The sequence below is a fragment of the Anser anser genome, assembly GCF_964211835.1.
Source record: "Anser anser genome assembly, chromosome: 1".
Taxonomy (NCBI): Eukaryota; Metazoa; Chordata; class Aves; order Anseriformes; family Anatidae; genus Anser; species Anser anser.
In genome coordinates, this window is record NC_139720.1 from 131,763,980 (window position 1) to 131,779,120 (window position 15,141).

The following is a 15,141-nucleotide window of genomic DNA, read 5'->3' on the forward strand; positions in this document are numbered from 1 at the left end:
ACTATTCAATGGGGCTAGTAAGCTTTAAAGCTTTGCAATGAAACACGCTGACTTTGGACTAGAACAAAGAGGAATACAAGCAGTTTTCTGATTTCATTGCAGAAAAAAGTTGAAAATAAGCTGGAGAAGTAAGCCTGGCCTTAAAACTAGAAAAAGGTTGATTTTGGGGCTGTTCTTTGTGCAGGCTATCAGCTCTTTGGGCCATCCATGAAGATTCAAGAGGTATCAGAAACTGTAGATGTGACAACAGGATGATCAGTCTCAGCACAACGACAAACTAGGAGAGTCTTCAGGCATCCATGACCTCTATACGGCCAACTCAGGGATAGGCAAAGCCCTCCATTGAGTCTGTGATCATTTCACCAGAGAGAGAAGAATCAAAGTGAAACTGTATCCTTTGGCACCTCTTTCAGCAAAAATGGTCCCAACCACCTGGAAAACTGGATTTCCATGAGGTGGTACTAAGAGCACGTCCTTCCACTGACACTGGAAAAATTCCTATTTTACATTAAGAAACTTAGTGCTTCTGCCGAAACCAAAGCCTGGAGCACTGGCTGAAGGATTCGAGTTGTCAGCATTAACATCTAAATACACCAGTCACAAACCCATCCTACATAAAAACTTAGACACACAAAAAAGAAGCATGCTTTAAAGGCTAAAGCTATTGATGACATTTACTGTCACCCCATGCTGACATTTTAATGGCATATGCAGTACAGAAGACTCACACAATGCACTGCCAAAAAGGATTTACAAAACATCTTTTCTCTCTGAAGATCAACTTGAAAAACATCACACTAAAAATGACTCTGTAACCTCAGACTGTGTCGCCTGTATCAAATCATGATATAGCATGTTTTTATATTTATCTGTTCTCCACAAATTCTGTATTAGAGGCAACTAACTTTTTTTTTCTTTTTTTTTCCCACTCTTTGCTTATAGTAAGAAATGGTAATAATATTGTTTATTATCATAAGCTTAATTCCATCTTTGTTGACAGATTGCTGTCCCATTATCCGTCAACTCACAGGCATAATAAAGAATAGAATTTGGACTTCAAGAAAGAAATGCAACTTACCAGTAATTAGCCTTCTCTAAGACTCATTGTCTATAAATAAATATGTTCTGAGGGTACACCTACACCTTATCACTCCAGACTGCAGAGCTTTTTCCTTTTGCAGTAACCATGGAGGATGCATTCACACTATTGTCATCACCTTTGGCACAACGGTATTAAAAACAAAGCATGCCATAAACAATTTTAGTCCCTTCTCAGCCACAGCGACACAGTCTAAAACACTGAAGGAATTCCTGCTAATAGAGTTCAGGATGTCTACTCTTTCCTTTTTTTCGCTGTCAAATTAATATCCATACATTTGTTCACACAATGCAACTTTACACAATTACCTGCCATAAATAAGCTAGCAGAGGATCTTGCAAACAGCACTTCTAGATTGACTCTACAAAGTGCTGTGGCAGCTTTTGAGACAGTTCATCAGAGATAGCATAGTGCCTGGGGAAACGATAGATATACAACAGTTTAGTAACTCAACAGCCTCACAGGAATCATATAATCTCAGTTGGAAGTATCAATTCTAGAAGTTTTACAGCAAATACTGCAACATCCAAACATCCATTTAGATAACTGTTGAATCTGTCAGAGATACACACAGTCCGTAAGATTTCTGAGAAAGTCTGGACCTGAAAATATAAAAAGAGCTCTTTTGCTATTAAAAATACAAATTAATGCACACTTCTTAGAAGCAAAAAGGAACAAAAGGAAAGCATAAATATGTCAAAGTGACGTTAGGACACTATCTTCAGCAGAAATGATGGCCGCATCTTAAGAGATGGTCTGTCTTTGAAGAATAAGGTCAAAGAACCAGCAACCAGAGGGGTATGAATTTATTTTATTTTACTAAGAGAGAAGATGACAACAAAGAAAGCTGTCTTTATGGATAGGGAGAATCCATGATAACAAGGAACACCAAATTTAAATTCCTGTTATTCACTGGCCTGGCAGAGGGAAACATCTTGATAATCTCAGAGCACAAGACTGAGCTGGATATTAAATTGATCTGCATACAGTGCAGATGAACTGAAAATCTACAATAGCAATGTAAAGCTTCCAGTCCTTTGGCCAGTCCCTGTTTGAGCCCATTTCCCAAATGGACTGCCAAACCTATAGGGTTAATAGCATCCAATGCTACTTCTTGGAAAGGTGAAGAAAATTTGAGGGTCACTCCTCAGTGGAAATTACCTTGATGCTGCCACCACAAGAGAAAACTTTCATACCACAAGGAAGAGCAATGCTGCCTTTCAGACTTCATCTATGCAGTAATCTCTTGATTATTTAGACTGAGAAGTTCTGATTCCATTGTGTCATGAATGAAAAGCTAGTGGGAAGTGCCTCCTTGAGAATGCATATTAGGACAACCATTTCTGGTTGCTTCAGAATGAAAGCTCCCCCATTGGTACCAAGGTTGGTGGTAAATACTCCAATTTGGCCATATTAGCTTTTTATGATTTGGGGCTCATGGATGAGAAGAGGCTTTTGTAGCATCTCAGGATACTAACTAAACTCCTGATACCTTCCCCTTCTACTCTTAAAAGTAATGAGAAAGAAAGCACAAAGAAGCATGCCTTAGTTTGAGGCAGTAAAGACATCTTTCATATAGGTGACAAGATATAATTAAAATATTTCAGATTTGACAAGACAAAAAGTAATACTGAAAGAAGTCCCCAATGAAGATTAAATAAACAAGAAATAACTCTATGTAGATACTGTCATATATAATGAGCTAAGAATGAGAGAAGATAAGTGCAAGTGCAGGTACTGTAAACAGGAAACCTGAGTAATAAGGTGCACATAAACCCAGTCACAGATTCACAGATTCACAGATTTCTCTAGGTTGGAAGAGACCTCAAGATCATCGAGTCCAACCTCCGACCTAACACTAAGTACTCCACTAAACCATATCCCTAAGCTCTACATCTAAACGTCTTTTAAAGACCTCCAGGGATGGTGACTCCACCACCTCCCTGGGCAGCCCGTTCCAATGCTTAATAACCCTTTCGGTAAAGAAGTACTTCCTAACATCCAACCTAAAACTCCCCTGTCGCAACTTTAGCCCATTCCCCCTCGTCCTGTCACCAGGCACGTGGGAGAATAGACCAACCCCCACCTCTCTACAGCCTCCTTTCAGGTAACTGTAGAGAGCGATGAGGTCTCCCCTGAGCCTCCTCTTCTCCAGGCTGAACAAGCCCAGCTCCCTCAGCCGCTCCTCGTAAGACTTGTTCTCCAGACCCCTCACCAGCTTGGTCGCCCTTCTCTGGACTCGCTCGAGCACGTCCATGTCCTTCCTGTAGCGAGGGGCCCAAAACTGAACACAGTACTCGAGGTGCGGCCTCACCAGAGCCGAGTACAGGGGCACAATCACTTCCCTCGACCTGCTGGCCACACTGCTTCTTATACAGGCCAGGATGCCGTTGGCCTTCTTGGCCACCTGGGCACACTGCTGGCTCATATTCAGCCGACTATCCACCAATACTCCCAGGTCCTTCTCGGCCAGGCAGCTTTCCAGCCACTCATCTCCCAGCCTGTAGCTCTGCTTGGGGTTGTTGCAGCCCAGGTGCAGGACCCGGCACTTGGCCTTGTTGAACTTCATGCAGTTGACCCCAGCCCATCGCTCCAGCCTATCCAGATCCTCCTGCAGAGCCTTCCTGCCCTCGAGCAGATCGACACACGCACTTAGCTTGGTGTCATCTGCAAACTTACTGAGGGTGCACTGGACGCCCTCATCCAGGTCATCGATAAAGATATTAAAGAGGACCGGCCCCAGTACCGAGCCCTGGGGGACTCCACTAGTGACCGGCCTCCAACCAGATTTGACTCCATTCACCACAACTCTCTGGGCCCGGCCATCCAGCCAGTTTCTAACCCAGCGAAGCGTACGCCAGTCCAAGCCCCGAGCAGCCAGTTTCTCGAGGAGAATGTTGTGGGGAACGGTGTCAAAAGCCTTACTGAGGTCAAGGTAGACCACGTCCACAGCCTTTCCCTCATCCACCAAGCGCGTCACTTGGTCATAGAAGGAGATCAGGTTCGTCAAGCAGGACCTGCCTTTCATAAACCCATGCTGACTGGGCCTGATCGCCTGCTTGCCCTGCAAGTGCCACGTGATGACCCTCAAGATAATCTGCTCCATGAGCTTCCCCGGCACTGAGGTCAAACTGACAGGCCTATAGTTCCCCGGGTCTGCCCTGCGGCCCTTCTTATAGATAGGCGTCACATTGGCTAGCCGCCAGTCAACCGGGACCTCCCCCGATAGCCAGGACTGCCGATAAATGATGGAAAGCGGCTCAGCCAGCTCCTCCGCCAGTTCTCTCAGTACCCTTGGGTGGATCCCATCCGGCCCCATCGACTTGCGCACATCCAAGCTCCGTAGCAGGTCGCCAACCATTTCCTCATGGATAGCGAAGGCCACATCCAGCTCCCCATCCCCTTCCACCAGCTCAGGGCACTGGGTGTCCGGAGAACAACCGGTATTGCCGCTAAAGACTGAGGCAAAGGCGGCATTAAGCACCTCAGCCTTTTCCTCATCCTTAGTAACTAGGTTTCCCCTCGCATCCAGTAAAGGATGGAGATTCTCCCTAGTCCTCCGTTTCGCGTTGATGTATTTGTAAAAGGATTTTTTGTTGTCTTTAACGGCAGTAGCCAGATTGAGCTCCAGATGAGCTTTGGCCTTTCTAATTTTCTCCCTGCACAGCCTCGCTACATCCTTGTAGTCCTCCTCAGTGGCCCGCCCTTTTTTCCAAAGATTATAAACCCTCTTTTTTCTGCTAAGCTCCAGCCGCAACTCTCTGTTGAGCCAGGCCGGTCTTCTTCCACGCCGGCTCATCTTTGGGCACGTGGGGACGGACCGCTCCTGTGCCATCACGATTTCCTTCTTGAGGAGCGCCCAGCCTTCCTGGACTCCTCTGCCCTTCAGAACCGCCTCCCAAGGGACTCGGCCAACCAGCGTCCTGAGCAGCTCAAAGTCGGCCCTCCGGAAGTCCAAGACAGCAGTTTTACTGGTCCCCTTCCTGGCCTCGCCAAGAATAGAGAACTCTACCATTTCGTGGTCACTCTGCCCCAGACAGCTTCCGACCACCACATCTCCCACCAGTCCTTCTCTGTTTGTGAAGAGAAGGTCTAGCGGGGCATCACCCCTGGTAGGTTCACTGACCAGCTGCGTCAGGAAGCTATCTCCCACGCTCTCCAGAAACCTCCTAGACTGCTTTCTCTGTGCCGTGTTGTGTTTCCAGGATATGTCCGGGAAGTTGAAGTCCCCCACGAGGACAAGCGCCGACGATTTTGCAACTTCTGTCAGTTGCCTATAAAACTCCTCATCCGTCTCCTCATCCTGGTTCGGCGGTCTATAACAGACCCCCACCAGGATGCTAGCCTTGCCGGCCTTCCCGCGGATCCTAACCCACAGGGATTCAACCTTATCGTTCCCAGCCTGGAGTTCCACAACATCAAAAGATTCTCTAATGTAGAGAGCCACGCCACCACCCCTTCTGTGCTGCCTGTCCCTCCTGAAGAGCCGATAGCCAGGCATTGCAGCACTCCAGTCGTGGGAGCGGTCCCACCACGTCTCCGTGATGGCAACCAAGTCGTAGCCTGCCTGCTGCACAATGGCTTCCAGCTCCTCCTGTTTGTTACCCATGCTGCGTGCATTAGTGTAGATGCACTTCAGCTGGGCCATCGCCTTCTTCCCCGGCCTAGCCATTGTTTCCCCCGGCACAGCTCCGACAAGCCTTGTTTGAGCCCCGTCCCCCTTCTTACCTAGTTTAAAGCTCTCTCTATGAGCCCCGCCAGCTCCTGGCCTAGGATCCGTTTTCCCCTTGGAGATAGAGACCCATCTGGGGTCATCAGGCCGGGTGCCGAGTAAAGCTCCCCATGGTGAAAAAACCCAAAATTTCTATGCTGGCACCAGCCTCTGAGCCACCTATTAACCACATGAGCTTTCCATGTCCTCTCCGTGCCTCTCCCTTCCCCCGTAGGGATGGACGAAAACACCACCTGCACTCCCGCTCCCTCCACCAATCGTCCCAGCCCCCTATAGTCCTGTTTGATGGCCCTGAGGCTTCTCTTTTCAACATCATCGCTGCCAGCCTGGACTATCAAAAGCGGGTAATAGTCAGAGGGGCGAACCAGGTTTGGAAGCTTCCTGGTAACGTCTCTGACCCTGGCCCCAGGGAGGCAGCAGACTTCCCTATGTGTGGGGTCAGGCCGACAAATAGGGCCCTCCGTTCCCCTGAGGAGGGAGTCGCCTACAACAATCACCCTTCTTTCTTTCTTGGTGGAGGCAGTCCTGAGGCGTGGAGTCAACTTCCTCACCTCAGGCATCCTCCCGGGTAGGCTTCCTACCTCATCCTCACCCACCAGTCTCTCCAGCTCCAGGGCCTCAAACCTATTGTTCAAGGGCACCTGGGAAGGCGGCGCCGGAAGGGGAGGGCATCTCCTGCGAGGTCGAGCAGGGACCTGTCTCCATTCCTCCTCAACTCGCAGGTCCCCTCCCTCTGCCCGATGGCAACAGGGCAGGGGGTCCACCCCCCTTTGGGGCGTCTCACCCTGGTCCCTCTCGCTCCGGTCCTGACTGGGCAAATAGAAAAGGAAAAAAGAAAAGAATTTAGAAAAAAATTATTTGTGGCGCAGGAGACACACTCCTTTTTACTCTTACAGAAGTCTGTGGACTGAGAATAAACAGTGATTATTTTTTTATTTTTTTATTTTTCCCAAAATGATAAAACGAACTCACGATCTGAATTTGTGCAAAGTGGTTTTAAAATTAAACTAAATAAGGTCTACAGCATAAAAATCTGCCATGTCTCTTTTCAAAATACAAGTGCACTTCAAAATCAATACTGAAAGTTTTACATTTACTATAGTAAAACAGGCTGCTAGGTTAGTTTGCTTTTAGATTTTTTTTTTTCTTTTCCTTACGAAATCCAAGACCAGCTCTTGCAAGCCTAAATTTGTTCTCCCCAGAACCCACTACTTCAACGTCTCCAAAGAGTGTTATTACTGAAACACACATATTTTCACACATCAGCATCTCCCAAATTCCAGCAACACTGTCAGAAAATTTCATATGTTGCCAAGGCCTACAGGAAAGTGGAACTGCCCACTTCTTTATTTTATTTTTATTTCTATTTTTATTTTTTTAATGGTGAGTGCCTCATGGTCTCCATTGCTTTGGCCAAATCTAATCATGAAAACAGACGAGGGATGTTCCACAGGTAGTGCAGTGGAAGCCTGGTATCACTTCGCTGCATTACTTCACTTTCTGTGCAAAGCAGCCACTCCTGAACTTAGAATGGCAAATTATAACGACTAGTTAATGTTAGTGCCGCATGTTCAGCATTAAGGTGTGACATGAAGCAAGTTTTCAGCTTGCACCAGTTTAGTGCTTCATGCAGTGACGCTCTGGCTTTTAACATATGCTGCTATGATGCCACAGGTATACCCTACCGAGCAAAATTAATCCTTATTAAAATATTGCTAACTTATCTGGATTTCAGTGCAGTCATAGGGTGTCTCAGATACAAGTTGTATAAGTGACAAAGTTACTCAGAGGCCCATTTCTCAAGTATTGTACTAGTACAAGGGATAGTAGTATTTCATGTCTTAGGTGAGCAGTGAAGACATCATGTAGCATTCTGGCTCTTCCAGCGATCACGAATTGATTCAGTTTCAGTTAAATAGAAGAAGAAAGGTAGGTATGCAGGTTTGCTTCTCAATTTCAAAATGGCAGACTCTGCCAAATATTGTTTTAGAAAATAGCCTGAACTTGGGGATGTAAAAATGAAGATGTCTATAATGTTGTCAAATTAAAAATCATTACACATATAGTGTATACCTAGAATTTTATAAAAGTATAATATATTCTATACCGAAGTATCTTATTCAGTATTTCATTACTGACTACATGCAAGAAGTAGGTACTACTGGTGACATTTCTTGATGACATGAAGTTGAGACATACACTTAACACAGAAATCAGTGAGGATACCATATAGGAAGACAAAGGTACCTTAATGCTTAATATTAACAGAAATTGGTTTTAATTCAGTAGCAACTTATGTGCAAGGTAATGCACTTCAGAATTACTAACAGTTATCACTATTATCATCTGATGGTCTCCTTAGCTAAACATGACAAGCAGAAGAAAAATGAAAATACTTGCAAAATATGATTGTGACCCACCAGCCTAGTATGTCTGTGAACATATGTGATTCTAGGAGACCACAGACAAAATATTTCCAGCAGGGATTGGGTACTATTTATGCCACTGTACAAAGTCCTCATAAGGCAGCATTTAAAAGCCACATAACTCTATGTGGAAGGAGTAGGAAAGTAGGCATTCATATCATACCAAATCGGGATATTGCAAATCCTGGGGTAAAAAGAAGCTGAAGCTGCCTTCTAAGAGGTGACTCAGAGAGCTTGCGTAGATGATCCTATTTATCAAAACTGAGACGGGAACATAATAGGGGTTTATGAAGTTACCCCAGTGAGGCCAGTGGTGGGTCATCATGCTGGCCAGGGGCTGGAGCATGTTACAAGAAGAAAGGCTGAGGAACTGGGTTTATTCAGCCCAGTTTATTCAGAGAAGGCTCAGTAGAGACTTGATTGCAGCCTACTGCTACCTGATGGAAGAATACCAGAGAAAACAGAGCCTAACTCCTCTAAGGGGAGAAAGATACGATGAAATGCAACAGACATCGTTGGAACATTCTGACCAGAAATAAATTATTTTTATTTTTAACCGAAAGTATTCTTAAACACAAACCCAGAGACGTTGTGGGACTTCCATCACTGGAGCATGTCCAAGACTCAACTTGAAATGGCCCTCAGCAACCTGATCTGAATAGACCTGCATTGAGCAGGGGTTGGACTAGATGAACTCATGAGGTGCATTTAAAACCCAAAATGCTCCACAATCCTATGAAAATTCATTCAAAAGGAGAGAAAAAAACACTAGTTAAAAGTAAAAAAAAAAAAAAAATAAAAATAAAAAGACCATGGTTAATTTTAGGGAGCAAAATGAGCAGGTTTCCAATCAGAAAAGTTCTTAAACAGTAAGGACAACAAAAATCTAGTTTGAAATAAAATTAGATCAATTTACGAAATGGAGTGGAAGAAAACAATTGGACTAGCAACCCTGAAAGAGTCACATCCCTCTGTTCTATGTTGATATTCAGTTATGACAACTCTAAATATCTTTTTAAAACCCTATTTCCGAACCACCAGTGATTTTTACATAAACACACATGTTTTTACATAAACACACAAAGCAGTGAAGGAATATCTACCAAAGCAGCATTTTTTTGACCAGTATGAGATACTCAAAAACTACATAAAGAATTTCTCTGGCAACCACAGCAAAAGAGCAGTACACTCAGCTACATTTTCAGAGCTGCCAGAATGAGAGCACTGAGTCTGAGCACTATGTGGGACAGGCTGTTGTCACCCACCACCAAAATAATTCAGTCTGCAACCTCTGAGCTCTGGTCAAGAATGAATCCACGTGCTAAATAAGTTGGTCTAGGAAACGAGATTTTTCTCAAACAGACAACAGATCAGATTAAGCTTTTGATACTGAGTTTCTGGAGATGTTTCTCTGCAGTCAGAGGAAAAAAAGCTTTATTTGGTTTCATAGTGAAGTGCATCAATCTATGCAGGAAAATATTTCCTTAGTAAAAACATAATTTTGTGGGTTTAGTCTTTCTAGTTCAGAAGAAAAAGCTTTGCACTTGCTTCAACTGAATGGGTAAGTTTTCAAAACACAGTGGTTATACTCTCTGCACATGACATTATTAAAAAAAGGATGAAAATTACCTACTCCAGTTTGGGGAATGGTATTTTGCACTTTTCACAAGGGCTGCTGCTCCTAAGTGGCTGAAAAGCTTAACAGATGCTCGTGTTAAAGCCTACTTACCATGTGAAACTGAGAGCTTTTGGCTGCCTCTCAAGTGCAAGACTATAAAATGTTTTCCAGAAAGGTTCAGATGGGACAGATTATTCACAAATTGCCTTTGTTGCCACTCAGAGAAGAACTGTCTTGGGCTTGAAATATTTCACAGATATTTATTGTATTCTGAAAACTTCATTTTATTTCTAACTTATTTACAGTTAAACATTCAGAATCATAAAATATGAAGTATAAAATATTTAACAAAATAGATGCAGTTCATGTTGTTCAGATGCACCATAGATATATGATGAAACAGTAAACAGCACAGGAATTTCCTGATGGTCCTCTCTCTCATTAACCAGGGAAAGGAATGTGTAGACCCGTCCTATACGTTCTGACCTGATAAGTATGGCATCGAATTCTCATTTCAGAGAACATCACCACTCTGATTTCTATGTCCTCAGTCTGTCTTCCACAGTTACCTTCACTGTCTGAAATGCGACACTGTAATGTTCAATACATCAGATACCTTCTAAAGTCGGTATTTTTAATACTTTTTTTTTTTTTTAATATAGAACTTCCTAGAAAAGAAGAATCAGGTAATTCAGGCAATATGAACAAAAGAGTCATTTATTATATATATATTCTCTAGTAAGTTATAATAGTCTCTTGGATTTTAAATGTCTTTTTGCTATTTTCAATGCTTAAAAATTATAATTTTAAAACATTAAATATTGTATTATATACATTATGATTTAATTTCTCATTTCTAAACATGGAGCATTCTCCAAGTGAAAACTTGGATGAAACAGAAAACGACTTCATTGACATAACAGGCTTTAAAAGTTCACTTCATACAACCATAGATTTGACTATATGAAAAATAGCCAAATGTCAATTTGCTCCTGTATGGGTTTTTTTTCTTTGTCTTTCCGGTCTTGGGGAGAGGGCTTTTTTTGGCTTTTGTTTTTGTATAAATGAAAGGACAGATCTGGTCAGTACTGTTGTCAGTGTTCAGTATTTTATCTTTTTTTTTTTTTTAATCTCATACTTATTTTATATAAAATAACAAAATATACAGAGAGAGCTGAGTTTGTTACATTAGTTCATACACATACAGTAAATAAAAGTGTTTTTTTTTTTTTAATGTATGGCTTTGCAAAGGTAGATTATGAAGTGACTTTTGTATTTTATTTGTTTAAAAGCATTTTAAGAGAACGTGTTAGTGTGCTTACAATAGCGGCCATGGTAGTCGAATGTCGAGCCAAGAGTTTAATGCTAGGATCACTGGAGGTCTTGCCTGATACTGCTTCTGCAGCCTTCAGAAGACAAATGTAGTTTATTACAACCTCATCTATCTTAGCTATAATTTCCTGCTGCTGTGTTTCAGAGTTCATGACTTTAACTAAACGCATGCAGGCTTCTGTTAAGCAACAGAGTACTTGAAAGCTGGAAGTCATAGCTAAAAGCATTTCCTCAGGGCTTTTATCAGCCATGGCCATTTTCCTGCAGGCACTTCCCAACTGTCTCGATTCCATAGATAACAGTTGTTTGTACTTAGAAAGTTTAAGGTCATATGTTTCTGGATGTAAATCTTCTCTCTTGCCCATACTTGCTCGGACCAGTGACAGTAGCTCACTGGCATCCTTTTGTGCTGCAATAAATCCATCAGGCATTGCATACGTCTTCTCTTTCATCACATTTATTCGTGTAATTCGTGCATCAAAGGCCACATCATTGAGATTCACATCAATCTGGCCACCTTGGGTGTCAGCACTGCTCTTCTCATGTGCATTAACTGCCTCACCTTGCAGGGTCTCAGCAGCTTTCGGGGACTCCAAGACTTTCTGCTCATTTTCACTGGAAAAAGACTGACTGACTGGTTCTGCGAGCTCGCACGGGTTCTGCGGTTCGAAGAGACATGAGAGCTGATGGCCATCTCCATCATCTTCATCATCATCACTTCCTCTGCTTAGGAAACAGTAGCTAAAGGGGCCACGACACCTCCAGGCGCTGGTGTCCAGCTTCCGCAAAGGCAACGTTCGACACTGCTTGGAGTCCTTCTGATTGACTCCTGTGCCTGAACACCTCTTACTGTCCTTCCTATCAGTGCTGACATACACACAACTCTGGGAGTAACTTTTTGACAGCTTTTTGCCCAGGGAGAGCTCCACCCTTCCTTCTGACTTGGATTCATCCCTTGGGGTGGTGTCCAGACATTTCAAGCTGGCTGCGGCTGCCTTCCTTTCAAACAGCATCTCAATGTCTGCAGATCCTCCAGTGATGCTGCTGCTGCGTCTCAGCACTTTCCTGTTGTGCGGCATCCTGAGGCTTCCTCCTATCATGTCATATGGCCGTAAACTAACTGTTGCCCCACAAACCTGATTTACTTTGGGAATGTCACAAGAGTCTTGATTTTGACTTGGCACCTTTGATTCTGATAGCATGGATGATAGCATGATGGAGTCAGCTAGAGGCTGTCTAGGAAAAGCTGTAGGCATGCCTCCTTGTCTTCCCTTTTCAGGCTCTGTGAAAGCTACACTAGGGGTAGTAGAAGAGCAGACAGAAGAATTAAGCATCACCCTGACAATATTCACAGACTAAACTTTTATATATCTGTAATACTCAGGGCAAATGGATTCATAGTATATTCCAGAGGTCTCCATTCCTCAAAATATTTCACACACAAAAAAAAAAACATTGCTAGCTCCTCATGTCTTTTGTATTTCACTATGATGCTTTTTAAAATCTATCAACAAATTATAACTTTTGAATAATAAATTGTTCCACTACAGAACACGTTGAAATAAAGGAATAGAAAATCATCTATAAAACTTCCTAAATGCCCCCCCCCCCCAGTATGTGGATTGGATGTTTACTATTAAATAATTAGATGAATATTTTCCGATTAAAATACCTTCTTTAACTATGCTAACATACTAGAGAGTATGGAAGGATGCATTCATGGTAATTTTGTTTTGGTTATGTGGTTGTTTGTTTGTTTTTCTCATTCTTTCTCCTAGTCTGCTCCACTTTCAGATTTACACTACTGGGACATGTGTGTTGCTACCCAGGAAGAATGAAATGTTTAAAACCCAATCGAAAGCATTTCCAAAGCTATCTCTGAAAAACTGTGTATTTTTCTGAACAGAAAGTTCACAAAGTCACTTGAAACTGGAACTTCAAAATGTGGTAATGATTCTATATGTGAATTATTCTTAAAGGAAACACCTACAATCAGATGGTGAAGTAAAAACATATAGTGACATTTTCTCACCTTTACAGTTAGAGCTTTTTATTCATACTGGCATGTTTTTGACAATCTGCTAAAGTAGCATAAAATATATAATAAATGAAGCACTTTTTTTTCTTTCTCTCCATCATTAATATACCTTCTGAAGTCATCTTATGATCTAAAAAGAATCCTGGAACTCAAATGGCTATGAACTTCGGAGAGGCTTCCAAAGTTTACTTTCTCCCCTAGGCCTCTCCATCAGTGTCCCCCAAATATTAGATCTAAAACACAGGAGACTTTTTTTTGTTAAACTGTAATGAGAGATCTTCCAAAAAAAAAAAAAAAAAAGAATTGTTGTAAGCAGCTCCCAAGAACATCTCAACACAAAGAAGTAAAATGAATAGATACACTAAGGTCTAATCCCACAGCCTGCTGTAGATTGATGATGTGCTTTCAGGTAAAGAGAATGCAAACTTCATACCTAGCCTTCAACCTTAACATGCAACTTTAAAAACAAACATAAGAAACACTTTATTACTGATGTACCTGTAGTTTCTTTTATCTTGGGGATCCGATGACATCCTTCTCTCAAAGTGCCAAACAGTGGTTCAGCATTAATTGCTGAATGCACGACAGGCACCGTCATCCTGTGACACACAGCTTCTGGCTGCTGATGCAGGTCTTTGTATGTTGTTCCATGGTTTGGAAGAATGGCAGCTCTTTCATCTGCTGGAATATAGGCAATGCCCTTCATTGATGGGTCAGAGATAATGTGCTTAACGTCAGAGGTACAAAGAGGAGATTCTACAGGGGTAGCACATGTGCTACTGCCCGTGCTGCATCCTGCATCCACTGAAGAGCACTGAGAGCTTTGCAGTGAGAAATGGCCTTCACTTTGCAGAGATGACATGCGCTTAGCCAAGTGATATTCACAAAGTCTAGCCACACTCTGCTCAGCTTCTGGAAGCTTTGAAGGATGGTCATCTGCAGATAAATCGGTATCTTCTGCATCATTTAGGTCTTTGGCTGAAGACACAGGAGTCATATCTGACAAGAAGTTTTCACCTTGGCCAAGCCCTGAGGTATCATCCTGATCCACCTCAGGATCTACTTCATCCTTACAGTCAGTTTCTGTTTTGCCAAGGACAGGAACTCTTGGAAATGTCTTCCCGTTCACTGTTTCTGGGCTTGGCTTATCTGCTGCCCCATCATCGGCAGCATACCATCTTTGGCGAAAGGCAGTTCTCTCCACATTAAAAGTGCTTAGGCGTTGACTGTCTCTTGCTGAAAGAGTTCCAAATTTAGCTTTTAGGTCTTCATCAGCCTCTGCTTTTTTAGTTCCCTGTTGCTTTTTCACAGTAGCATTGCCATCAGAAGGTGCTTTTACTTCACTGTCTGTCATCTTAGTTTTCCTTTTACTAGTGCAAGAATATACCAAGGATCCCATGTGCAATTTGCTAAAATAATCAGTGACAGATTTTGTTTCCATGGTCTCTGGCTCCATTTCCATGTTATCTGAATGAAGAATCTGCTTTGAAGGCACAACTTTTGACTGTAGCTCCGCAGCCTGACGACCAGACAAAGGCTGAGAGGATTTCATGCCTGGCACTCCAGCCTGACTCTTAGCGATGGGAAATTCAGTCTGCTCTTCCACAAGGGGTTGATAGCCTTCGCTTGTGGTCAAAAACATGCGTGCAGTGTTTTCTGTCTGTTTCTGCGCTGCAGCTAATTCAGAACTTTCAGTCATTTCAGAGGAATTTGTTTCATTGCCAGAATCTGAAGATGACTCAGGGCTATATGCTCGCAAGATAGCTACACCTGCAAGCCACAAAAAATGAGAGTCAATCAATGACAGCAGCTGAAGCACCTGGACAAGTGACAAGCAAAGGCGTGTGTTAGAGACAAAAATATCTTTTGTAAGAATAATCTGACTTTATTGCACAG

At 42.9% G+C, this 15,141-nt stretch overlaps 1 protein-coding gene across 7 annotated transcripts in view; it reads right to left on the reverse strand.

Annotated features, from left to right (window-relative positions):
* Window positions 1-10,143: 10,143 nt before the first annotated feature.
* The window catches only part of FRMPD4 (FERM and PDZ domain containing 4), a 311,895-nt gene continuing 306,897 nt past the window's right edge, over window positions 10,144-15,141 (reverse strand). For 6 of the 7 annotated variants that reach the window (XM_083802665.1, XM_083802667.1, XM_083802666.1 and 3 more), the window contains 2 exons: window positions 13,744-15,015; window positions 10,144-12,498 (listed from right to left, as the gene is read on the reverse strand). In XM_083802665.1, the coding sequence (XP_083658791.1) occupies window positions 11,153-12,498; window positions 13,744-15,015 (2,618 nt within the window). In that variant the 3' untranslated portion in view covers window positions 10,144-11,152. Of the gene's footprint in view, window positions 12,504-13,743; window positions 15,016-15,141 lie in introns of all 7 variants that reach the window. The other variant, XM_083802669.1, reaches the window with a different exon arrangement.